General features: G+C 40.2%; 1 protein-coding gene across 1 annotated transcript; it reads right to left on the bottom strand.

Annotated features, from left to right (window-relative positions):
- Positions 1-13,495: 13,495 nt before the first annotated feature.
- LOC118423674 (PR domain zinc finger protein 12-like) lies at positions 13,496-24,526 on the bottom strand. Its single transcript, XM_035831908.1, has 6 exons — positions 24,126-24,526; positions 16,560-16,750; positions 15,570-15,725; positions 15,114-15,222; positions 14,600-14,803; positions 13,496-14,041 (listed from the first exon to the last, which is right to left on the bottom strand). The coding sequence occupies exons 1-6, from the start codon at positions 24,403-24,405 to the stop codon at positions 13,734-13,736; spliced, it is 1,248 nt and encodes a 415-aa protein (XP_035687801.1). The 5' UTR covers positions 24,406-24,526; the 3' UTR covers positions 13,496-13,733.
- Positions 24,527-26,106: the final 1,580 nt, after the last annotated feature.

Genomic DNA, 26,106 nt, shown 5'->3' with positions numbered 1-26,106 from the left:
GTTTTGATACTGACCAGTTCCTGCCAGACAGACCGGCCAATGTCGCTGCCCCCTCCCCTATTTCATTCACCCAGCTGGTGCAACCGTTCTGACGAGCTGTCCTGTTCCCAGTTCGACCCCTTCCTGGTAGACCACATCATGCATTATCTTCTGCAATTTTAGTATGTTTCTCGTTTATGGAAGTATTGATTGTATGCCTCACGTTTGCCTCGTTTTTATCAATTTAACGCGCATGATTTTATGTAGCATCTCTACTTTTTAAAGTTTTTCTTTACTATTTTGGAACTTGTTCCCTAGCTTGATGTAACCAAGGAGGTTATATTTTTCATGTCTTTGATGTAGCGCTGTTTGTACATTTTCTTGTTACAAGAAACTTTTTATTATTGTCTTGTTCGTTTTCTGACTTTCTTTCATGACCGTTAGAATTTACTTTGTTTATGTTATGAATAAAGATGTTCAGTAACATAGGTTGATTTACTGTTTCCATTTTTGTTAATTCTTTAATTGCTTTTATTTGCATGAGAAAGGTGGGCGTCTCCAACTTAGTCAATTTATTCGTTGGTTGGTACATCCCTACGCCTAGGGAGACCAGTCAGTTGAATGGTGGACGTCTCCAACTTAGTCAATTTATTCGTTACTTAGTACACCCCTACCCCTAGGGACACCATACTATGTGGATTTAGAATACTGGATGTGAATTAGTTTTCTTCTGATATAACGGCAACTGGGAAATACAGACGGGATCCCGTTCTTGTATACGCGAACGTGTAACACGTCTGCAGGGACACCACCCAGGGAAGTTTAATACCGGATAGGACATGGGTTAAAATCCCTGCTAATTATCAACACTAATGGTGTCAAAAGGTTTTGAGCGTTCTGTTTAAATATCTTAAATGTAAAAGTACAAAAACTTTTCAAATCCCCGGGAAATAAGAGAATGTGCATGTTGTCACCCGCAGATTTTCATGCGCAACTTTTCACGCACACAAAACCCCATCTCTGTTAGCGCAAGGAGCTTTTATCAGTGATAAAAGCTCCTTGGTTAGCGTAAAAGTTTAGATGTGAAGTCTTGAATTTTCGTGAAACATGCATAAAAGTTCCGTTGTCGTGGTTTTCTAGGTGTTTGGTCGACATACTATCTATCTGACACAGTGACTAAATTTGTCACATCGCCGGATTCTGAGAATCACCACGATAATTTTTGCCATCTGTTCTACTCTTCGTTCCGTACACCTACAGTGCAGTCAAGGCCACTCTGACATTTCATACGTACCCCCTGGCCCTAGCCTGTGTTTACACAAGCTCTCTCGCCGGCTGGGCTTAATGACCCCCTCCCCATAGGGTGGCGGCAATTGTAGGGCCGGCCGCTAGGGGCTTGATTTTAGTCAGGCTACCCCTGGCCCCAGCCCTGGTCGTAACTCATTTTCTGTGACAGCCAATTGCAGCAGATTTGGCCAAACATCCTCCCCTGATCTCTGGCATCTTTGAACCACAACCAGATTTTTTGCCTCCATGGTTTCGGCTTTAAAAATCTCCAAACCGTGCTCATGTAGTGTCATGTCCCGTGCCTTTTCTTTGCCAAATTGTACCAATCCCCTTCCCCACCGACTCACGTTAAACATTCAAGTTGAGAACGGAGTGCCAGAGTGAATCGTGAACCTTAAATCGTTTCTGCCATGTTTGGGTCAAATCATGAGGTTTTGTTAGATCATTCTACCTATGCACAATGCATTTCTTTCCCGCTATAGTTGCAGCGTGTAACATGGATACCCTAGTTCTCTCTGTTAAAATGTCAATACATTCGTGTGTGGTTGTTACAAGACATGTTGGTATGTGTTTTGATAGAAGATAAATGTGGCGGAGTGGATACAAACGTGTTTTATTTTGTATCTAATCAGAGCAGTATATACCTCAGAGTAGCAATCCCCATTTAGACACATGTGGGAACAAGTAAATTGGGGGTCAGTAAAACCAGGACTGTTAACGGAAGTTTTTAATTTGAAATGACTCAGTATTTGATGCATGATAAACAAAAATCAACTAAACTATTCGGTTAATCACTAGACAGTGGATAAGATGCCTATTTTGAGACGGATTATCAGGGCGAGTTGCGAGTTATTTATCGTTTATACATCGCAAGTTCATTTCGCCGATGCCTTAGAAAATATGGATCGCGACACCATATTCCCATATGTACTGATACATCCCGGATCAATGACAAGCTGAAAGGGAACAGTGTCGCTTATTATTGTTAAAAGATTAGATAATATCAGTACGGGCGAAAATCATACGGCCGACTGTTGAAGCACACCACAAGAAAGACGGTCCAAGAATTCATTATTTAAATACGCTTCGTCAATTAACAGGAAACATTGTAGCCGTTAAAACTTAGCACTAGTTTTTAAGGTAGGCATAAAAGGGTTTAAATGTTTTGATTCGCTATTGTTGTTTTTAGCGTTTTAGGTTGCAATGTAGCAATCGTAAAGTACCCCCTTTTTGATAGGTACATCTCAATCTCCCGTTTTGATAGTTGGTTGCGTCTGAATCGCCCCCGTTTGGATAGTTACGACAGAAACAATGTTTTGAAAGGAATGAATTTGAACGACAAGCTGTGTTGATGTAAACTCCTGTAAAAGCAGGAATTCCTTGTATTAAAAGCAGACCGCATGATTTATTGTCACCGGACCACCATGGAAATGACAAGTCTGTGTCATCTGTGCTATGTGGTGCTGGCTTTTCGTCACACCCGCAACAAGCGTTGTGCTAATCAGAAACGGTCTGTTGAACTGCCTTTTGTTTAGAGCCAGGCCTTCCAGGCGGTCCGGACTGCCGGACAATGGCACATGCGGGACACATTTTATTCCTCAAGCGGTCATTCTTTCTTAGCACGGCGTGGTGGGAAGAACGAACATTGCTATTGTAACAGTGGGTTCTAGCGCTGCCAAACTGACCACGCCAACAGCTCTTGAGCTTTTGTTGTTGTGGTTAGCACGTGTGATTTGTGATCCGGCTGCCCGGGTTCGGCGCGGGTTCGAATCCCGGGAGTCGGGATGTTGTTTATTTCTGTTCTGACTCGCCCCTCAAGTTGTTCACTGGTTCCCATGCCAATCCTGTGAGTAACAGGCTAGCGGATGTGCCATACAGGGATGTCGGTAAGCGTTTGGAAGTTTTTGTGTGTTTTGCAAACCTCTTCATATTACTCCTTTCTTTCCTGGTCATTAGAGAAGCAGTTAGAAATAAAATGTATCTCGTCTTCCACCGGTTTTGCAATACAATGATTACAGGTTCTTTCGCCCACGGGTAGCTAGTTTGCATATTGCCGATCTGACCTCGATATTATCTAGTGATGTTAAATAAGTTTCCATTGAGTATCCCTTCTTTAGTTTCATAAAGAATCTTAACTTACCATTATCTATAGTCTATGAGAAAATGTCTGTATGTACAATTGCTTATTAACACAATTTAATCGGACTCAGGTATAGCTTTGAGTGTTTGTTCTTCTAAAGTGGTTAACATTGTCATCAAGTGACATACGTCTGTGTATTTAAGTGTGATTCTTCCCTTGTATTTAAAGAGTGAGATAGAGCCAGCTTAACAAATGGTAGCTTACGAGGTAATAACTCATGTACGCCATACATTGTGGATTACGATTCGTGTGTGATTGATGCAACACATGTTGGTGTGTATCTGCATACAAGATGATGGGGCAAAGTCCTTTATTTTGTATCTAATTAGAGTAGTATAAACCTCGGAGATGCAATGTCTAGTCACATTTTGGAAAAAGAAAATAAGAGGTCAATATAACCAGGACTGTTACCGGAGATACTGAATTTAACATCGCCCAGTATATGATGCATGATCAAAAATATCAACTAAACTACCCGATAAGCGCACCTCAGAGAAGACGGTACAAGATATATCTATTGTTTTACGCTTCGCCAATAAACAGGAAACATTGTAGCCGTTAAAACTTAGTACTAATTTTTAAGGTAGGCATGAAAAAGTTCCGGGTTATAATGTTCTGATTCGCTGCTATTGCTTTTAGCGTTGTTAGGTTGCAATATACCCATCGTAAAATAGATCCTATTTGGTTACATTTCAATCCCCGTTTTGAAAGCTGTGACTATATCGTCCCCGCTTGGATAGTTAAAACAAACAAAACGGGCGGTCCCTGGCCGTCCTCTGGACATCGTCTTGGGATTGGTCACCGTGCTGACGTCAGTCTGTAAACATTGACAAATAGGAACTGCACAAGTACATTTTCCAACCAATGGCAGCCCTCAGAATAGCGTCAGTTTGCTTCCCACTAAAGATCGATCACTGACTATCTAGTCAGGCGGAGATGGCTCGGCGGACAAGGTCGGCCGAGTTAGACGCGGCGCTTAAACTGGACAGTGAAGATGCACAAGCGACTCAATTTCGGTGAGAGTACCTTGCTAATGATAGCATGTATTATGTGTATAATAGATACGTCACAAGTTGTTAAGAGTGACTAGAGCTAAATAAACCGAGAGCGTTACGATGTGAATCGTACCAGGTGGATTTTGGGACTGTGTGCTTGGGTTGAGTAACACTGCCAACCTTAATCTCGTGGGCCCAAATCTTACCCCAAACCGCCCGAGACCTTGGTCTTCAAAAAGTCCGCCAACATCACGTTTCGGCAAGATAAAATATGAGTGCCATATTAACGGCATTATAGTTTTGGCATTTTTACAGCGTATTGTTGTGTAGGAATTAGTCTTCATCTGTGACCTTGTTTCGCCAGAGTTTTTTTTATTTTGTTTAGAGAATATCTTTCAACGTGGAAACTTCTTGGCAGTTTGTTACTCATACCACATGTTGTTTACGGCACAACCAGGCACAACCCTTTTGTTTTTGATCGGCCGAAGATATCAGCGCTCCATGAGGCCCTTCTGTGGAATTCCATTCGCCACCTTGCCGCCGCCGAACAACAAACGCTTCTGTTTCTCGTGGTCATATTCATATGTTTCCCGTGGTCTTAAAGTAAAAGATACGATTTGTTACCGGGGTCCCCGTTCTCAATCATCTTTTTCTCTGCGTTTCACTCACCCTTTATCGTCTGTGGACTAGTACAGTCAAGCACGTATCCACAGTTCTATAGCAATACTGCTGAGCACGAGTCGTCAATTAACCGACGATTGCCGGAACTGCCATACTCCCATCCGTCCTCCGATCGCCCGCCGTCTTATCACTCTGACTGTAGCCAAAACGGTACCGGTAATCTGATCACCCATTGTCCTCCAAGCAGTTTAATAGCGGTGAGCGTACATGTGACTTATTTCATTCTGTCTTATTACAGGCTGGTGATGATATAGCCGTTGTATACAGGATGCTTTTCCAATCACCTTTACCACCCTTCCACACGTAGAAGTTGGATATCTCTTGCAAATGCAGCCGTTTTACTTGTATGATGGACGAAATATTCTGTATACTGGTTTACGCAACCCGACGTAACAGTGTACTGCATTTTAGACCCGATAGCCGTCGCTTGTGGCTTTTAAGCCGACATGTATATTGATATTGTGATGTGCCTTCGATCATGCGAAGCCAAGCCGAGAAAGAATATTTTGTGTCATTATTTCTTATTCACGGTGGTACATTTTATTTCTGAAACTTCTTTAATGATTCAAAACTCGGGCTACACCAAAAGGTAAATGATAATGCACTTTTGTGCCCTTTGGTTATAAGAGAAATAGACCTCATCGGTCAAAGTAACAGCACGTTAGCATCACGAGTATTGTTGTCTGGCTGCACAAGCGTTATCGCCGGTGCAATGAGACGAGTGGGAAAAGTCTTCGCCATGCATTCGGTACGTCGTAAGTTCGATCCCCGGCCAATATAGTATGACGTGTTAAATGGTCGTGCTAATTTCTCAGCTTAGCACTCAGCATTCGGGAAAGAGTATGTAATTTGAACACACACCACAGCCAGTGTCCTGGCCCCCTACTGTAGTAATTGCATTTGTTTGGCCCAGGGTTACTCCAAGAACATGGGCGCCGCCCTATGCACCATGGAGCGGGAAGGACTTTGACTTGACATGACAATATAAGCGCTGTAATTCAATATGTATGACTTTTGCTATAAATTATATCTGAATTACTTTGATGCCTTACATCACTACCGACGGCCTGTAACTAACAGAAAACAACACTTTACCGATCCAGACATACAAAAGTTGCTAAGTTAGTATCACTATTGCAAAAATACTTCATATCAATCCTTTCTCACAATCTGTCCCCACAGGTGAACGCCGGCATGACAACCCCCAGGTTACAGGAAGAATCGACTGACAAGTACACCCCTTTGTCGCGATGGTTTGGTAACCAAATGAACATCACAGCAATAAGAAAAAAAGGGATTCAAGCGTCACACAACCATACAAAATGAAATAACAGAAAGATATGAAATAAAAACCTTCAAACGAAACAAAACAATCCTCATACATACACGACATCATTACGCCGAATGGTCAAGCAAAAAATATAACTGACCCACAATTCTACCCTAACGATACATAATATCGGGTATTTTGTTTAAAAATGTAATGTGCTGTATACTTGATGGTGAAACGAGTATTAAAACATGAAATCCTGGTTTATAACATCGGTCACGTCATCTTATTATACGCCATACCCAAAGCAGACTAAAGTCACACACAAAAACAAATTCCCTAGGGAATACCCGTAGAAAATACCCGTAGAAAAAAAATACCCGTAGAAAAATTCCTCGCATGCCTGCGGAATTCCTAGAATTCCTGTCAAACGGTCGCACACTATAAACATTAGGCTCGCCCCTGAGGCGTCGCCAAAAATATGGTGTAAACAGACCGGATTAGATTAAACCCGCATCCCCGTAGAATGTGTTTAATATTACTGGTTTGTAAAGGAAGGATCAGTGGCCTATTTTGGACGGTATTTGAGGATTTTTTGCTCGTGGTTGTATGTACAATGTCGCGATTGTCTGTAGGTGTAAGTGATTGACAAGGTAAATCTACGGATAACTATAGCATATACACGCACTGTGGTGAAAATACAATAAAGATAAAAGGTTTGGACATGCATGGTCTAGATTTGAGCCAGAGTAACGAAAATGGTAGACTGGGCATACTAAGATTAGTCTCGTTTGTATACATAGAATTACACATGTTTAAACAAAGAGCAAATCACCATTTGGTATATATATTTGTAGCTTATAGTTGTTTCGTTCTGCATATAAAAATACGCCAATTTTACCATAATAAAGCGCCTTATAAAGGTTGTAAATGTGTCAAAAATGTGCAAGTAAACAATTACATTATGAAGCGTTTAACCCTTTGAAAATATAAAACCTATTCTTTCTTTCAAAGCGTAAGGTATAAGATGCTGTCATACACACATTATGTACTTTGTTATGCAGCGATATATGTTAAACCTCTTATAACGTAAAAAACATAAACAATTGGTAAAATGCTAGGAAAAAACAAACAAAGAATATATGTGAGCCCGACTCGCAATAAGTTTCACCTATTGATATGGTAAATGATAATAAATGAACATCGCCTATTTCAGTATGTAAACTATTTCATTATGATAATCATAGATCACGCTATCTACCCCCCCCCTCTACCACTTACCACTACCCAACACACCTGTCACTAAAACACGTCCCCAAAATCACAACTGAACTATTTATTAGCATTAACTTAAGGTGCCATTTTACAGTCACAAAAAAACAGCCCTGCCGCCATACCATCCCCCCAGGTAAAAGCTGTCCGTCATTATGTCATTAGTAGATCGTATCCGCACATTTGGGAATCGTCCCGGCTATTGTTAGAACTCTATTATTGAGTTTTGAGTGGAGCTTTGATCCCCCCGAGGGTTACTTGGCGAGCCAGGGTGCCACACACTGTAGGCCATACATAACAGACCCCCAAAAACTACACAATAGAAAAACATGGAAATTTGTAATATTCATGGTAATACTCCAGATAAAAATCTGGAGATATGAAAAGAATTCCCAGTGTTGTAGATTTCTGTGTGTTGGTAAATCATTAGTCGTTCTAATATTGTATCTGGTTCTTTTTCTTCAGGTTTTGGATGTAATATGTAGGTCACGATATTTTACTGACGTCTAGAATGTGGTTACACTGCAAACTCTGAAATAATATAAAATTCTACAAGAGCATATCTGCTTTATCAATATTTTAATGGCAGTTTTCATAATGGAAAAAAAGCAAAGAAATGAAGAGTAGGTTTCTTGAATAGATAATTACATCTAAGCTCACTGTTTGATAAACACCGACGACATTATAGTATCTGTATAACTTTGGTGCTCATAATTTTATGTAGGGTGCACTACTGCGTACACTTTTGCGCGAACATCAATAGATAGTAAGACAGACATAAATTGACGATGATCATTGAGTGATTCTACCATATGAGACTAGATATTTTGTTTAAAGAGGTGGGTAGGTAGGCTGTCCTGTTGTCTTTTAAGGCCGTATGGCTTTGGCTTGTTATCCACTGTGCCTAGAGCATGGTATTGAAACCCTGAGCCCATATCTCTCCTTCTACCACCTTTTACCTCCCCACTCGAAGTTTGTTACCCATTTTCACATCTTGGTAAATGAATGAATGAATGAATGGATTTTATTGCTCAACAATCACACAGGGTACAATGTATGGCAACCAACAACAGCTAATAGCTACTGTAAAGACAATAGTCAATACTATTACGGGGCTACATACAGAACAACAAAATATTATCGATAATAGTACAGTCATGTATGAGCGAGCTCTAATATACCTAACAAATTGAAGGTCCAAGTATTCACTACTCTATATAGCTAGTGGAACCTATTTTGCTTTATGGTGCGGAAACCTGGACACTTACTTGTCAACTACAAAACAGATTAGACGGGACTTACACAAAGTTACTTCGCAGAGCACAGAACATACCATGGACTCAACATGCTACACTCAAAACCATATATGGAAATCTCCCACAGCTATCCCAGAAACTGACTCACCGAAGGGTAAAGTTTGCGGGACACTGTTGCCGAGCAAAACAGGAATTAGTGTCTTCTGTTCTTCAGTCTATTATATTTCTGTTCTTCTTCTGTGTCTTCAAGTGGCCGGGTACATTGCAGAAGTTTGACTTTTACGGACACTTTGACTAGAGACTCTGGTATACACTTTGATAATTTAGAGCAAGCTATGTCAGATAGGGGCCTTTGGGGTGAAATCTGTACTTGCCTGGTTCCGACCGCTGGTCGATGATGTATGTATGAGCGAGCTGGTCTTGCATTTGGAATACAGTATAAAGAAACAGACCTACGTAGATGAGATGAACATATTAGCAGTGTATGGAAGATATCGTTCTGTGTACCAGTAAGAGAGAAGTGTGTTTTGGTTCTAATATTCTTAAACAATGTTTCTCTCTCTCTTTACTGTAGGTAGGACATTTCTAAACAAAATGGAATTCATCTTAGATATTTTCATGACATGTAGGACACAGTCTCTAAATTGTGGTGAGTCGTGTTAAGTGCCTTTCCAAAGAACCCAACAACGACTATTCCAGGAATGCTAGGAATCAAACCCGGTACCTTTCGATCTTGCGCCCGTTAGTCTAACGACTGAGCCATTCAACGCCACATTCATGTATTATGACATATGACAACCCCTGCATGGTATACATAGAAAAACTATATTTAAACATGTCTAGACGCTAGAAATCCCTCCAATGATTATAAAAGACCATTTTCATCCCATACTACGTACCATTGCATTAAGTAGATTAGGCTTAGTCTTATGGAACTGTAGTTATGTGGTTTTTGAAACAGGCAGTGACGTCATCTACCACCATATATATATACATATATGGCCTCCTTAGGTTTGTTTTGATGTTTTTTTGCAGGAAGACAGGTTGACTTAATACGATATATGCCCAGCCTTCGTCGCAGTCTTCGAACGGGGCTGTTTTTTTTTTTCATCGGGGGTTAGCGATTTGAAACGTTGGTTAGGTTATCTTATGTCGGTAAAGGGAGTTTGCCGAGGAAGGGGGTTTGCCGAGGAAAGGAGTTTGCCCGTCTAAAATAGCCCCGTTCGTAGACTGCAACGGAGGCTTATTTTTTTATATATGCCCGACTATACCGAAGACGACGTACGACAGTCGTAATACGAATCGTGAGACAATCGTAAGACGAACGGGACAGAACTCTGACTAATAGCCAAGCTGAAAAAAACAACATTGTGACTCCGACTTCATTATTCCTTCAGAAAGGCCCATATCCGTTGCACCGGCGAGTTGCCTTTGCCAAACCTTTTAAAATAAGTAGCCCATTAGCCTGGAACCCTCCTAGCGTAGAAAATCGAAATGTCTTTGCGCTGTCAAAGGGCAAGCAACCGGAGACAAAGCATCAAAAACAAACCTTGGCCGGGCAGGGCGATGCCCCAGCAGGCAGGCCCGGACCCAGTCCGCCTCGGTACCGAGAAAATTACAGACCTGCTCCGCTTCCAGACGTGGGAAAAACGCTACGACATCAATTTGTGAGCCATCTCGGCGAGTATTAGAGCGTAGTTTGGATAAAGGAAAGCCGTAAGTTTCTATACAAGGTGTTTTTATAAAGAAAATGCGCTCAAACAATAGAACCGGTGATCATGCTATGGCTATGTGGTTCAAATAGACTGAGGAAATAGGCAATATCCTTATCCTGTACAATTTTACCTTTAAATTTGTTTCGCTGCTAACAGTCCGGCTGTAGTTGTTGACTTATCGAAAGCTTTTGACAGCAAACTTTATTAGTAAGAAACTCCATGCTAGTAGGGACGTTACTTCAGTACATAAAAGTCTTTACTCTGAATTCAAAGGTATAGAGAGGGGAAACGGACACAACTTGGAATTTAGATAAACATTAACGATTTCAATTGGTTTTATTTAGTGTAATGTACTGTAATGTAAAAACTACAGCTACATTTGTAAACTATCTTAGGAGCGTCCAATGGCTAGGCTTGCGGGTCCAAGATCAAGAGATCACATGTTCGATTCCTGGCATTTTTAGCTCTAAGGTGTGGCTTAGGGAAAGGCACTTTAGACAGCTTTCCTCACTCCATTCAGGTGTAAAAATGGGCACCTAGCTTCAGTTGGGGAGGTACAATGTGATGAACTGAAAGGAATGTAGTCCGCTTTCCAAAACCTAGTCTCTACCAGACTCCGGGTCGCCGGAAAACCGTAGAAATGGGACATGTACAAACAGAGGAGTAAGCTGGCCAGAAAGCCATAGCCGGCTAGGGAACAGCACGCGACCTAAGTCTGGTAGAGACTGTCTGAAATCGTGCCCTTGACAGCAGACACGGTAGATAACAACCTACTGCCCGGTTTATACAGCCTCAAAATGCAGTGTGGGGAGGGGGGCGATATCCCTCGCTTCTCAGTAAGAGTTTGTGCGAGCTCTAGCATGTATAATGAATGGTGTATAATGGTTGTGAATGATAGGTTTGGTGTTGTGGCCATCTGTTGTCTGGCTGGAGAACAGATTAAGACTTCACGGTAGAAAATGCACTGAACATGACGGCACGCCAGTGCGCATGACACGATTGTTCTCTCTCAGCAAGACGCCTTTTTCTATACCCACACTGTGATGGTCTAAAGCGAGCAAATTGTTCAAGCGATAGCTCCCCGGGTTTAGGCGAACAAAAGAGCAGTCACCATGAGCCTTCTGTTTCTTTTTTGTTTATTTTAAGTATAGTAAGCATTTAACGTCGTCTGAATACTAACTTTTCTGGTATTTGTCGCAGCTATAGCTTCCAGGTAGAGCTGTTCCAAAAAAAAAGTTGCCGTGAGCCTTCTGTATCTTTTTTATTCTATGAATGAAAAACACAATTTATTTTACGTATAATAAGCCCTCAGCATCTAAATATTAAAACGCTAACTTTTCGGATGTTTGTTCTAGCCTTCTAGTCTTTAGCTTCTAGTCTTTAGTGTACCCTTCAGTTAGGCCACAAGACCCCATAGAATATTTTCCGTAAATTAAGCATTCAATGTCTACACATTGAAATGCTAACTTTTGTGGTATCTATTTCAGCTATAAAAATACTCGTGTTTATAAATAAATTTCAAGAGAACAGTTGTCACCGTGTCTTTGCCTAAGCTTAGAAAGACTAAATATTCAAAGAAAACATTTAAATTTGTGTTAGGCAAAGTTTGCAGTACGTTTGTGCGTTCGCCAAGCATGCGGGTTTGCTTGCATTAGCTTTTGTTTCGTTTAGAATTGTAACAATTCACTCCTTTGAAATGAGACAAATAACTTAAAGATACTTGAACAAAGCTGTTTTTCAGTAAGGATATTTGGAAGTTATTTTTGTATTACGGCATTCTAGTGCTACTTGCTAATGTTAAATGTTAAATGTTGTAAGGCACTTACAAGTTGCAAAGTTCTAGACGAAATTTACGCTAGCCATCTTGTGCGACGATCGCTTCGCCATGCCTGTCAGTGCGACATTGTGTGGTGCACAGATTGACTGTGCAGTGACCGACCTCAACACTTTTCTCTTGTCCTGAACACGTTTTGAATCGGCCCTTTACAGACACACGGGTTTAGAACCCCCGAAAAAAGTGGTATCTCACTGCACTTAGTGCACCGGTGCGGCACTGCGGGGTTCGTTAACTGCGGCACTGCTGTGTTATTTTCGCAGGTTTTTGACAAACCGACAATAGCGAAACCCATACAGTCCTACATTTTCACTATTACCAAGAAGCGAGAAGAAGCCGAACTTTTGTGTTAGACTAGATTTGTGACACTTTTATGTATGTATATATCCTGACTTGTTGTGACCTGTACTTAGCCCGGTTGGGCAAAATTGTACAATAAAGGTCTTCATTCATTCATTCATAATTTAAATATTGCGTAATATATAATATAATACGTAAAAGTATGACCTGGAAGACACAAAAATAAGGAAATTCGTTCTTTATCTCTGAAATTCGCTGAGCAATCTTTCAAACCCCGCAGTGCCGCACCGTTGCCCCAGGTGCAGTGAGATACCATCTTTAGGAGTGACCCTGAACGGCTTTATGTTTGCTAACCCTTTCTTTGCGGGGTTGGAGCGCGACCTAGAAAGATTTGTCATCGCTCCTAGACACAGTTATGCTTGTTAGACGGACTGACATCTGAATAGGGCGAACAGATGTCACAAGCCGAATACGTGTATAAGGTCTGGTAAGTATGAGATTTTTTTCAGTGATAACCGTTACAAATAAATATTTCTCCCAAATACAATACAGTGCCCAGCTAACTAAAATGCAAACGGTATGATCTTATAAACTACAAATATTTCTAGCCTAACGGTTTTGAAAGCTTATGTTCGATTTATGCCTGTAAAGGAATAAAAAGAGAAATTTTTTTTAATTTTATAGAAAAAATACATTTAGTATTTCAATGTAGCACTTAGTACATTAATGTATGTTGTTACAAATGGCTCACTAAAAGAATAAACGCAACCCAATATTATTTTTATGCATTGTTTATTAGCATACATAGAAAAAGAAGGCATCAAGTGAGTTAAACATATTTACAGTATTTACAAAAATAATTCGTACAGACCTAATTTTGCGCTGAAACTAAAGTCCCTTCAAAAGATGTTTTACAGGGAAAATACGCCCATTGTTGTCCGTTCTTGGCTTCTATTTTCACTAAATACAGTGGGTTTTCAACCCTTCCAGCATTGTAAAAGTTTTCAACATGGCGTCCGAACGAAGGCCATGGGGTTCTCAGTCCGTACCCTTTCGGAGGCGAAGTAGGTTGCGAAGAACGACTGGTCAGGTGAAGGCGTCGACCTGTCACTGTTACCGTCTGATTTCGTGTCCCGGATGTAGGTGGAGGAGTCCGCCTGGAGCGCATGCGCGGTTAGAGAGGGGGTGGTGGATGGTGTTGGGGAGTCGGTGGTGGTTGGCAGGCGATGCCGGGAGCTCTTCTGGTGCGCTCGGAGCCCGGCGAGCTGGGAGTACGCGCTATGGCAGATGTCACATCGGTATGGCTTCTCCCCTATAAAACAACGAAAACAATAGAATGGCGTTCAGAAAGTGTCAGAAACAATATTCAATATCTACCATCTAAATTGTTTCGTTGTAGACGCATTTATGATATGCCGTTGATTTTGAGAGTATGGTATGCAGGACAATAAAGCCTCTTCGCTTTTTCGTTCTTTCACATGTTCTTCTTTAACTTTGGAACTGACTATGGCATTCTGTGACATCGGTGTCCGTTTCCAGATTTTTTTTGGACCTGATTAGTAAATTACATTAGACAAAACTATTTAAAGTAAATCGTTAAGTCCCAAACCGAGGTATATAAGGTCTAGTCGGTTACTTCAACCACCCAATAAACCACTGAGCGTAGCGAGGCATTTATTTTTATGATCAACAAAGTGCATTACAGGACAGAGAGGTGGTCTACGCTACTAGTAATAGCTAATATTAACATCACCTCTCAAAAAATTACATCTGACCAAAAAGAAAATAGAATAAAATAACAACAACAAACAAATAATCAATATCAAATGCGGGCTGGTGATTGACCAATTCATTTCTGGCGCATGCGTACCTGTGTGTAATCTGATATGGTTCCTAAGCGTGGAGGACTGACTGAAGCTCCGCTGACAGAACTTGCAGATGAAGGGTTTCTCCAGGGTGTGAATGCGCATGTGCGAGCGGAGGTTGCTACGGGAATTGAAGCCCCGGTTGCAGACGACACATTTCAGCCGGTGAGTCACTGGCGCAGGCGGTAGTTCTGTCGTCACTGTGTCGTCTGTAAAAAAAACCAATTTATAGTTAACTTTTTAACAATCTCTGTGACAAAACAGAAACTTTTAATTATTTTTCACAACGTTGCACTGAGACGAAAAAAATATTAAGAAACTAACCAAGAAATATCAGAAACTAGCTTTTTGGGGTTTAAAACTATTAGCGGGCGAATTGCTTAGTCCGTAACTAAGACTGATACAAGCGACTTTGAGAAGACTTTGAAATTATCACCAATTTTTATGAACTCATGATACGCAAAACCAGGGTATTTTTTTGTGAAAAGAAAAAGAACAAACGAGTTGAAGTTTACTAACCTTCTTTCTTTGTTGTAAACTCCTCAGGTTGCGGGACGCCTGGAATACCCAGAAATGTGGATGGACTGAACCTGTACCAGACAAGCAGTTCCTCATCCGGCGGGATGGCCTAGAGAATGATTAAAATGTTTGTTTATTCATGAAAAGGGTAAAGATTAGAGCTGTCTATCAAACGAAAATCAAACCCCAAAATGCATGCACGTCCAGGACAAAATATTCAAAAATAGGAAGTTCTGCTGCAGTACCAAGTAGCCGCCAGGAGGCCTTTGATACACCTTGACCTTCGTTTTCCTTAGACGTATAGGCAAACTTTAAACTATCACAATCCATCCAGAGCTTTTAAAGTTATGCTAAGCGGCAACGCAAGCAAGCAAAGAATTACCCCCTCCCCCCCCCCCCCCAACACACAAAGATCAGAAACTATATCTCCATATTTCATGAAGGTAAAAATCTTACCTTCATCGCCCTGTAGTAGATATGTTCTCCCTTCTGAAACAGTTCTAAGTTTTGCTCCTGCTCGCTTCTTGCGCAGTTGACGTACGCCATCCAACTTCGGTCTTCCTGGCGGCTAGCGTCGACGTAATGACTCAGGTCACCGTACGGCGTGAACACCTGGGAAAGAAACGACGTTAAGGTGTGATAATCTTGACCACGCCTTACATTTGTCGCGGGATTGTCGTACGACTTTAAACTGGGGTCATTCTTGCGATTGTCGTGTATATGTTGTGTAACGGAACATGATCAAAATTGTACTCAATACTTTGGTCTATGAGACAAAAAACAATCTACGGATCCGCCAAAACGTTGCTACAATGATCAGAAAGTCGTATCTTAGAGGCTTCACAGTATGTATTAATTGAGAGCACAATTTCATCATTTTGTCAAATTGAAAAAAGGAAATTGAAATATGTTTTATTTCATACCAAGAAAATACTATGACTACAATGTTTAGAATGTCCTATTGTAAGAGTGGTCACCAGTACAGGTTTTTAGTATTTATTCATTAAATGAAAGCACTATCTTATCTCACCACGTGCAAGAGGACGAGTGAGTGAGTGACTATCTTATCAGTGTGTCGAATAGAAACAAAGGCCAAACATGTCTTCATATAAAAAAAATGAGAATTAAGAAGAAAAAAGGTATGAACTTTATCCGTAGATTTAGAGATTTTAGGTCAAAGACGTGGGTTTTAACTGACCACATTTTAAAAATATTTCAATGTGAAACTACCTTCTATCGACTTAATGATCCCCCCAAAATACCCTATTTTTTGTATACAACGGATATAGGTTACCCTACGGATAAATGTTATTCTACGGATAAAGGTGGATATGAAACTATCTTCCATCGACTTAACGATTCCCAAATACCCTATTTTCATATACAACGGATATAGGTTACCCAACGGATAAAGGTTACCCAACGGATAAAGGTTATTATACAAACCTCCCACATGAACTCGTTCTCCACGCACGGGTCCACGTCTGTGGGGTTGACCCTCCTGCCGGTGTATGGGCCCATCTCCGTACCCTGCTTGATCCACGTACGGGCGAACACGCCCCACCGACGGCAAGGGATCTGGCTACTACGCGCTTCCAACTGGGGTGGTAGTACCAAACCGGTTAGACTGGGCAGCTCTGTAAAAGAGAAAGAAATATGATGAATATACCGTATTTTACCTTTCAGTCCCACAGATCGGTCTGACACTTACCACAAATCAGGGGTGCGTAATTTGTTCGAGTCCTTTCTCCCCGATTTGTTTTATTCTATCTGTCAATCAAACCTTTTGTGTTTTCTTTATCTGTCTATCAAAGACAGAAGGTGAAAGAAAGAAGGAAAGAAAGAAAAAGAAAGAAAGAAAGAAAGAAAGAAGCACGCAGCTAAAGACTGAACTAATCATAAGCACACTTCCTTGTAAAAAAATTACAAATTTCAGAATGATTTTTCATTTTTGTTTGGCAAACCTACTCGATCCTTCTCTATTTGAAAGGTTGCAAAAATAAAACAAAAACAAAAACGTCCACGAACTTGTACAAGACAAAGAAATGAAAATGAAATAATTATTTTTATTCCAAAAAAACACGGTACCATCAGCGTTAACTGTGTACTCACATTGTGAAAACTTACCCTTAAATAAATGACATCGCCAAGAGCAAATATTAATGTCTTTTTAAAAATTCACAGGCGACTTAAAAGGGACGGCCAAATACTAAAATGGCTTATTCATTACCTAGTCTCTAAGGAGGATTACAAAGCTATTAAATGGACAGCAGATAGGCGAGTGACTGTCTCTGTGGACAGTGGCTTTTTTTTTGCCTCAGGGCAATAGTTTTGTCCACATATATAGGACATACAAAAACTGGCGTGATGTATTGCGGTGGTAGGTTGTTTGGCTCAAAGCCAGGAGCCCTGGGTTCGAGTCTTGTGACATGCACCAACCTTTTGCCCTTGGGAAAGGCACTGAACACAAATTCCTCACTTCACTCGGTTGGGAATGTGTACCAAGCTTCGGTTGAGGACGTTTCTTCGATTGGACGTTAAATTGAAGGCCCGTGTTTGGAAAGAGACACACCTTGAGGAAGTAAAAAACCCACCACACATTTCGAAAAAAATAAGGGGTCTTTTCCGGTGTGAGTGGAACAATTAAATCTGTCCGAAAGCGCAGCTATTACAGACCTGGTGTTACGCCATAAGTTGGATTGCAAACAAACAAACAAACAAACAAAACAAATAAATAAACTTCAAAATAGTTCCTTTATACCATATTTGAGAAGTATCAAGTATTACACGTTAAAGTTATCTAAGTCAATATGTGGTGTGCGTTTCTACCATGCTGGAAGCATAGAATGAATAAATGAATGAATGAAGACCTTTATTGTACATAGAATGAACAATATAGGATCTAATGAACGAACGAGCCATTAAACCGATGTACCAAATGCGTATTCATGGTTGAATATGTAATCATTATCATAATTCAGTGACCTAAAAAAATTGCAGTCAAATCTAGGACACTGTTTCAATATACATATTGATAAAAGGTTAAATGTTTGTAGCAAGAGCCTGTAAACATACACCATTATTGGCCAAGATTATGGTCTTTTCTTTAAATTTTTCTAGGTAAAAACCAGAAATAGATTTCGTTTAATCTAAATCTAAAGTCATATTAGCGATACCGGTGAATCCAGTACGCCTTTCTTATGTCACACCTGTCCGAACACCTGTCCGTATGCCCCGGGAAGGCCTCAGGTACACAAGGTGTCACTGTCCTATTGTCCAATGACGTCACAACCGAACGGACCTGTCGTCATTATATCCAGTCATTTAAAGATAACGCATGTTGGAAGCCTGGCTTTTCGTTTGAAGCATTGTTCCTGACCAATGAGGTGAGGTCGTTGCTTGATCGAATTAGGAAAATCGTCGCGCTGATTGGAGCGTTGTCTTCGCGGATAATTTCCGTCACATAAACGGTCATCACCTGTAGAAAGTTGGCCACCTTTTTGTGTCAGTTAGCAATTTCGTCAGTACTAGTTTTTTTATCAGTTAGCACACCTGTCCATAATGTTATGTTTCATGCTGAAGTTGATATTTTTTTTCTGGTTTAGACCTTTTGACTCGGGTTTGACCATAAGCTGGTGCAATTCCTTTTCTTTTTTCTTTCTATATTTTTCTTTCATTACATATAATCACGATACAACCGTACATTTGAAAATTGAACGTTGCATTACAAATGTTTTGCTTCGTGTCCGTCTCCACAGAACGCATAATCGATTGGATATATGGTACCAGTAATACGTAGGCGACGGACTTTTTAAATGGCGGCACCCGTTGAGAGACATTTGCATCTACGCGGACGGCCGTTCAACACTCACCTGTTTTCCTAACTTGATCAGCTCCTGACTGACAGTTGCCGACTATAGATCGAGTTAGCAAAAACACAAGCTGATTGGACGACTGTCTCCAAGGACGGTCGTCCGATGCTCCGTTCCTGACTGACAATGGCTGAAATGATCGAGTTAGGAAAACGGACGCTGATTGGTCAGCGCTATCTATCTCTGAGGACCTTCGTCTGAACCTGACGCGCCGCGGGACGGTATTTATCTCAGGATGATTGACGTGTCTGTCGCACGACTGTCGCACGCATCCGCCCAGGAAATCTGAGTAACAAATGGGCTTCCTGGATGTATAATGACCTCTGGGTTTTCACGTCCCCCGCAGACGACGCATATGCGGCGCGTCTTTTGACTGCTATATGGCAACTTATTTGCCGCCAAATCCGTTTCATTATCTAACCACATCAATCTTGCTTAAGTTTATAGTTGATTTTAAATTACATACACCAAGTATTCAATACGCAGTTTATGACGAGAAAAATGTTACAGTAATTGTTATTATTCTCAACTTGGAGTGGGGCCAAAAATACATTTCGTAGATTTGTGCATTTCTTTATGTTTAGTTGTACTGTATGTAGTTGCTATACATGTAGACCTTACGAAAGTTGCTGTACTTTTGTCGTGTCAATAAAGATTTCTATTCTATGCGAAATAGAAACAGCAAAGAGAGCGCAAAAGTATGTTAAATCTATTCATGACATATGATATTCACCATTGATATGATTCACCTTACAATTCATTATCAGATAAAATGTCAGTAAGGCTAAGCTCATAGAAACACCGCGCGATGCGATCACAAGATAATGAAAATAAAAGCGGGCATCATTTACTATTCAAGGCACGGTTCCATTGTTTTCTTTTTTACTTGTACACGGGGCCGAGTTTTGAAAAGTTTTATCCGTTTTAGCACGTGACGCCTCGCTCACAGAACAAAGACAGTGACGGTCCTGCCGTGCTACATTTCCTCCGTGCACGTGGCTGATCAAACCCCCAGGAAAATGAAACAAAATGACGCGTGCCGTGGTCTAAGCCACCTTTTTGTTCGATGCCCAGGGGCCCACGTGCCTTTTTATGAGGGTCTCGTGTACCTATACCCCACAGGTACGACACATTATCAAGTCATAAACGCCGTCATAAATTATGTATCGCTTAACGAGGATAATTACCTAAGCCGCTCATCATTAAATCCGCACACTTTGTGTGTCGGAAGATAAAATCACTGACCTGTAAGAGAATCAGAGCGCCGTTTCTTTTCGTAAACAAGAATAAATCGTCTTTTACAAAACAAATTCGTGATTTTTCCTATACCGTAACGATAAATGCTTTATAAAGTGCTCCTTTCTCGAAATCTCCTTTCCGTCATTTTTATAGAAAGGTGAGAATAAAAGAAACCCAAAAGACATCTTCCAAAATCTATTTACCCTCTTACAATCACTTCTTCATGAGCCTTTTTTTGTTTAATGGTGATAGTGGCATTGTGCCGAATACAATCGTTATGAAATCAAAAATATAAGACGGCAAAAGAAATTCACCCCACGACAATTGTATACAATGCGTACTAAGGGCCTGCGTTCCCCAAGGTATAGATATATGCCTGAATACAATACTGAAAACCTGAGGCGCCGTGATATTTTTTGTAGATCGTCGATCGTCGAAAACGATCTAGCATTTTCCCGTCTCAAAATAGTTGACTTTAGAATGCCTTCAATTTTTCTGTAGCAAGTTAGGCACTATTCACACGAAACACTTTGTACGACGAAAGACAATTGCCGTCGGACAGCGGGCTGGGACTCGTACGATGAACGTACGACAAACTACGTGCGAGAGAAAGCACATTTTTATAGTGGTAGACACTGCATATATAAAAACTTCTTCAACCTTAGTTAGAAGAAAGAATCGTTGAAGAAATATGAAAAAAAATACGTCGCAGTGGCATATTGAAGCTAAATAAATCTAATCTTTTGATACAAGATATATTTCCGTTATCACCTTCCTAAAGTTCTATTCTATACGTAACAATGACTCCTAAACGTAGAGCCTACTTAATCAATAAAACTTCTTCAACCTTAGTCAGAAGAAACAATCGTTGAATAAATACGAAAAATAACGTCACAGTGGCATATTGCAGCTAAATAAATCCCGTCTTTTGATACAAGATATATTTCCGTTATCACGTTCCTAAAGTTCTCTTCTATATGTAACAATGGCTCCTAAACGTAGAGCCTGCTTTATCAAGAAGGCCAGAAACGAGGAACAAAGTAACGACAGGGGTAGGCACGCAGAGCGGAGCAAATCAGAATGTCTTTGGCCTGCCAAAGGGTAATGGCCTCCAACACAAAACATCAAACGTTACACCGCGAGGATACACTAGGGGGGCTCCCGTCTCGGTAAAGGAAAATCAAAGACATCGGTCCGTTAAACCCCTTTCAATTGAGATGACGGTCATAGAAAAAACATTAAGCGATAAAAAACATTTGTGATTTAAAGATTTAAAAAATTCTATCGATAAAGAAGTATATTTTGTAAGGTTGCGTTCTTTTGAATTATACTTATATTATGGACATGGAACATATTGAATTATATGAATGCAAATCCAATGTTTACAACTGGACGGCCCCGACTCAACAGAAAGGGAAATTAGAAGAGAAAAAAAAAGAATATAAAGATTATAAATCAATCAAAGAAAAACGAAATATTTCGTACTAACTGTAGCTTTTCTTACGGTCATAGGTCTGTTCATTTTCTTGCATTTATCTAGTACCAGCAACTCAATTCAGCCGGCTTCAAAAAAACGGATGGAGAAAAGTATGTGGCCTTTGTAATGTTTTACGCAAGTGAGGTCATATACATGTACACGTAATAGAAAATCGAATCTCAGTTTTCAAAATCTCGATGAGAAAATCAATATCTTTTTAGTTTGCTTATCTGAGTAAATTACAACATTTCTTACAAAGGCATATTTAGAATCAAATATCTATTTCATCTTTATGAAATTCAACAGTATTTCCAGTAATATGGCTATAGTTTTTGCGAACACAATTTTTTGATATCTTGTGAGCACAATAGAAAGTGCGCCTTTTGATTAAAAAAACACCAAACGTGACTTCATCATTTACAAAAGAAAGTACAATACCAGAGTAACAGCAAAGACCGGAAAAGTGCACTTATAATGTACATGTATATTCGGTCGATGTGAAGTCGACAGACAAAGAAGTCGTACGCAACGCAAATAGCATCCGGTAAACTACTAGTATAGAGAAAAATTGCGGTCGAATGTCTATTTCTTCCTTGTATGTGAAAACAAACATTTAGTGTGCCGTCATAACAACGTGCCAATAATCTTACGTACACTGCGCGCTTTGCTACATGCGGGTTCGTTCATTCATTCACCAAGTATTGACTTAACCCGGACAAGGTCTTCCTCCAAACTAGGCCGAAAATATAGGGGCTACCCATATAAAAATAGAACAATGCGTTAAACAGAGAACATGTTAAATACACATAGGAATAGTCTGCCTTTGGTATTACCCGCATCTTGTGAGCCGCACTGGTTTTTTGAATTTGTAATCCCTATGACTCATTTGAAAAAAGGGAAGAAAAAAAGAATAGCCGACGCAGACAAAAAAATCACTTGGTATATCATTTTAAACGGACAGAGTTTTTGTACATAACCGTACAATTACTATGTTTTTGAGTGCAAAATCCTGGATTAATTGAAGCACCATTTTCTCAGTTAGTTTGGATATAAAAAGAAGACTGCTCCTTTTCGTTCATCTATTTTGTACACGGCTTTGTGTACTACCAGCGGGCGACTACCTTAACCAGTAATCTTTTTCTCGACGCTCGTATGAAACTTGTTATTTGAAGACCACAGATTTCGTTCGTGGAGTCGCGGAACTTTTCTCCGAGAGCTTTGAACCGTGTAGTAGGGACTGAATCCCTGTAAATTGCAAACTCCGGCCGTTGTGGGGGTTTTGTATGGGGTACTGTATTAGATTGAGACGTTCCTGCATAGTTTTGTGTACAGTTCAGTCTTGTGTTGACTGACCACTGTAATTGTGGGTCGCTTGTGCAGCGCTTAAACATGCCTGAAAGTAGAATGTACTGAAAGGATACTTCAGACAGTACAAAAGAAACTTTTCTTTATTTTTTTTCCTTTACCAGTAGAGCATATTTGCATTCTTCTAATGAGTGTTGCTAGCAAAAAGAATAAAAGGCAGTGGGTTTATTTAGGATAAAGATTATATGAACATATAAAGCAAATTTTTTGTCGTCTATCTATAGCATATTCGTATTTAACTAGCCACCCTTTTAAAATCATGATCAGACGTATTCTATATCACCTCTTTTTAAAAGATATCTTAAAATTCTCTATTCAGTTATGTCGCAGAGTTCTTAAAGAATTACTGTATGCAGTTTTTGTTCCTTTTTTCTTAAATAAAATAAATGCATGTTGGTCTTGTACATACTTTTCTATTACTAGACTTCTTACACTGTACTATGAATGCAACTTATGATAATATAAGTCAACAAATGAAACAGGAAACAAATTTTGAAAATGTAATTTTTTTCCGGACTAGTATTCGTCATCAGTGACTTACACGTACATGGATCGAATCTTTGACAGCTTCGGAAGAAGTTAATTTAGGCTAGATGCAAGCAAATAGATTATATGAACGTATAAAACAAATTTTTGTCGTCTATCTCTACAAGTCTCCGCAAGCTTTAGGACAAATAGTTTGAAGTAGCTAAGCAAACGAAATAGCATGACAGGGGAGTTAGCTGGCCCGGGAGTCTGGTTTATAACATGGTAAACTTCTTTGGTATATCATCCAATTTATTGGCGAATTGGCCAATATTTACAGAAAACTATGAAGACTCGTACACACAATAGGGTAAATAAAACTTCTTAAATGTAGTGTTGAAAATATCAGCTTTACACAAAAAAGCTAGCTACAGATTTGAAGCGTTAGGGGAGTGGATGGTGGTCTTAGGTATGTTTAACATTTCCTAGCATTTACTTTTTATGTCTGTGATCAACGGATATCTAAAACGGTCATTTCTCTTTATCCAGTATATTTCCTATGATAAAACATAACTGTGTTTGTGTGACACTTACCTGGGCTGACTGGAGACCGTTGGTGGTCAGGGGACGGAACCCGGTTCTCCCTCGGGCTGACAGCGCGTGTCTCCCCGCTTCTTCCCTGCCACCTCCCGTACAGAACCGTCCTCAGCAGCTCGGGGGTGATCTGAGCTAGAGCCAGGGAGTTCAACTCTCCTGCGGGCGACTTCAACACGGTTTCGGGCTGCTTCTTCCGAAGAGGAACCGTTGGAAAAACCGTGGGTGGATTTCTCCTGTAGTGTCCATACATCTGACGATCAAAAAGCGTAGGCTTCATTCTCAATTTCTTTCCGTTACTCAAATAGCTCCAAAATAGCAACGATGGCTACAAACCTATTAAAAGAAGCGTTAAACTTTTTCAGCGAAATAAAGTTTTGCTGATGCTCTTACAGTGACCACGTTTTGTGTTCTACTCTTGTACGGACATCTCTACCTTTTATACACTTTCCGCCATCCCTAGGGTAAACCTCTTGACCAATGAGACGAAAGCTGCCCGCAGCTATTGACCAATCACGTGGAAGATACCCAACTTCACGCTCGGATGACCCGCATGTGAAAGGAGAGTGGGAGGGGCAACTTTGCAGACGACAGTTTCCTTTTTACAGGACGTTTCTGACAGATGATCAATTATTAGGGTCCCCTGTCATTCTGTGGACTATTTAGTGGCCAGACGGGATTTTGTTTTGGTAATAATGTCCTACTTCAATGCCAACTTGACTATATAAATTTTGTTTATAAAAATTATACGTGTTTCAAATCTGAAAGAATATACATACTATAGTCACTTTTACGGGACATAAGTTTATATGACTCCACCTATAATTTCACTAGTTCCTCTTTCTCCGTGGGGATAACGGACTACTTCACCTACTTCCGTTGTTTCAAAAACGGAGATATCAAGTTGGGGGGGGGGGGGGTCGTTAGTTTTAAACAGGAACGCTTTCAAGGTATTGTAGTTTGAAACCAGTAAACAAAGTAAACAAAGGGACTTATTGCAATGGCAACCTACCAAAAGTTTACCGACGTTTCCCTATTGTTGTGGCACAGGCGTCCACAAAATAGATATCATTTCACGGCTCAGGACTGGCATAAATCAATCATTGCTTCACAGAAGAGTCGACTCTACAACGGTAATGAGTTTCAAATCGTAACCGCTTGAAAGGGACCCGCATAATTTGTTGCCGAATAACGAGCTATACAGACTGACTGCTGTGGCATACAGTCTACAGAGAGAGAGAGAAGGAGAGAGAAGTGGAGGGAGAGAGGGATAAAGAGAGAGGGGGATGTGGAGACAAAAATGAGTGGAGAGAGAAGAAGGAAGGATATCTGGGAGAGAGAGAAAGGATAAAGGAGAGAGGGAGGGAGAGAAGGACAGGATAGGAGAAGAGAAAGAAGAGGGAGGGTCAGCGATAGGCGGGGATGGGAAGAGAATGAGAGAGAGAGAGAAGGAGGGAGGGGAATCTAACAAGGCTTCATTTCTGCCAAAAGACAAAAACCATGTTTGATTTATGTCAGGTTTGTTTATACATATACGGCGCAAAAATAAATTAAATGTATGTGAATATCACTTGTAGTTATCTGTCCTTGGTTTCAGATCTTCTTCAAATACAAGGAAACAGCAAACCGGTGTTAAAAACATTGTTATTATTATCATTTCTTCAGCTGACATACTGGAAAAAGTAGATATTGATTTGTCAATTCAACGCAAATTTATTCTATATGCATGATAAATAGCCGAAGCTCTCGAAGAACATTTAATATTAGTCGGAGCCATATAGTAACAAAGCACGCAACTATAAAAGACAATATAAATTCATTGTCAAGAATCACAACAGAAGCTAACTGATTTTAATCATTTATTCAATTAAAAAAAGATGTATAACAACATCTTTATATTAATATTAGTCAATTTAGAAACAATATGACAGATCCAACCAACTCTAAAACGCATGTACAGTAATAGCCTGTGGTGATATTG

This window comes from Branchiostoma floridae, chromosome 9, assembly GCF_000003815.2.
Source record: "Branchiostoma floridae strain S238N-H82 chromosome 9, Bfl_VNyyK, whole genome shotgun sequence".
Classification (NCBI taxonomy): domain Eukaryota; kingdom Metazoa; phylum Chordata; class Leptocardii; order Amphioxiformes; family Branchiostomatidae; genus Branchiostoma; species Branchiostoma floridae.
The sequence above is the reverse complement of the archived record's forward strand: the minus strand, read 5'-3'. Positions and strand labels throughout refer to the sequence as shown.

Bases quoted from the DNA above. Each gene is read 5' to 3' on its own strand.
- LOC118423674 (XM_035831908.1), bottom strand. From the start codon at position 24,405: ATGAAGCCTACGCTTTTTGATCGTCAGATGTATGGACACTACAGGAGA. The intron at 15,726-16,559 runs GTTTGTATAATA...TTTCTTTCCCAG, and splicing joins AGAACGAGTTCATGTGGGAG to GTGTTCACGCCGTACGGTGA. The intron at 14,042-14,599 runs GTACGCATGCGC...GTTGTTTTATAG, and splicing joins CCATATCAGATTACACACAG to GGGAGAAGCCATACCGATGT.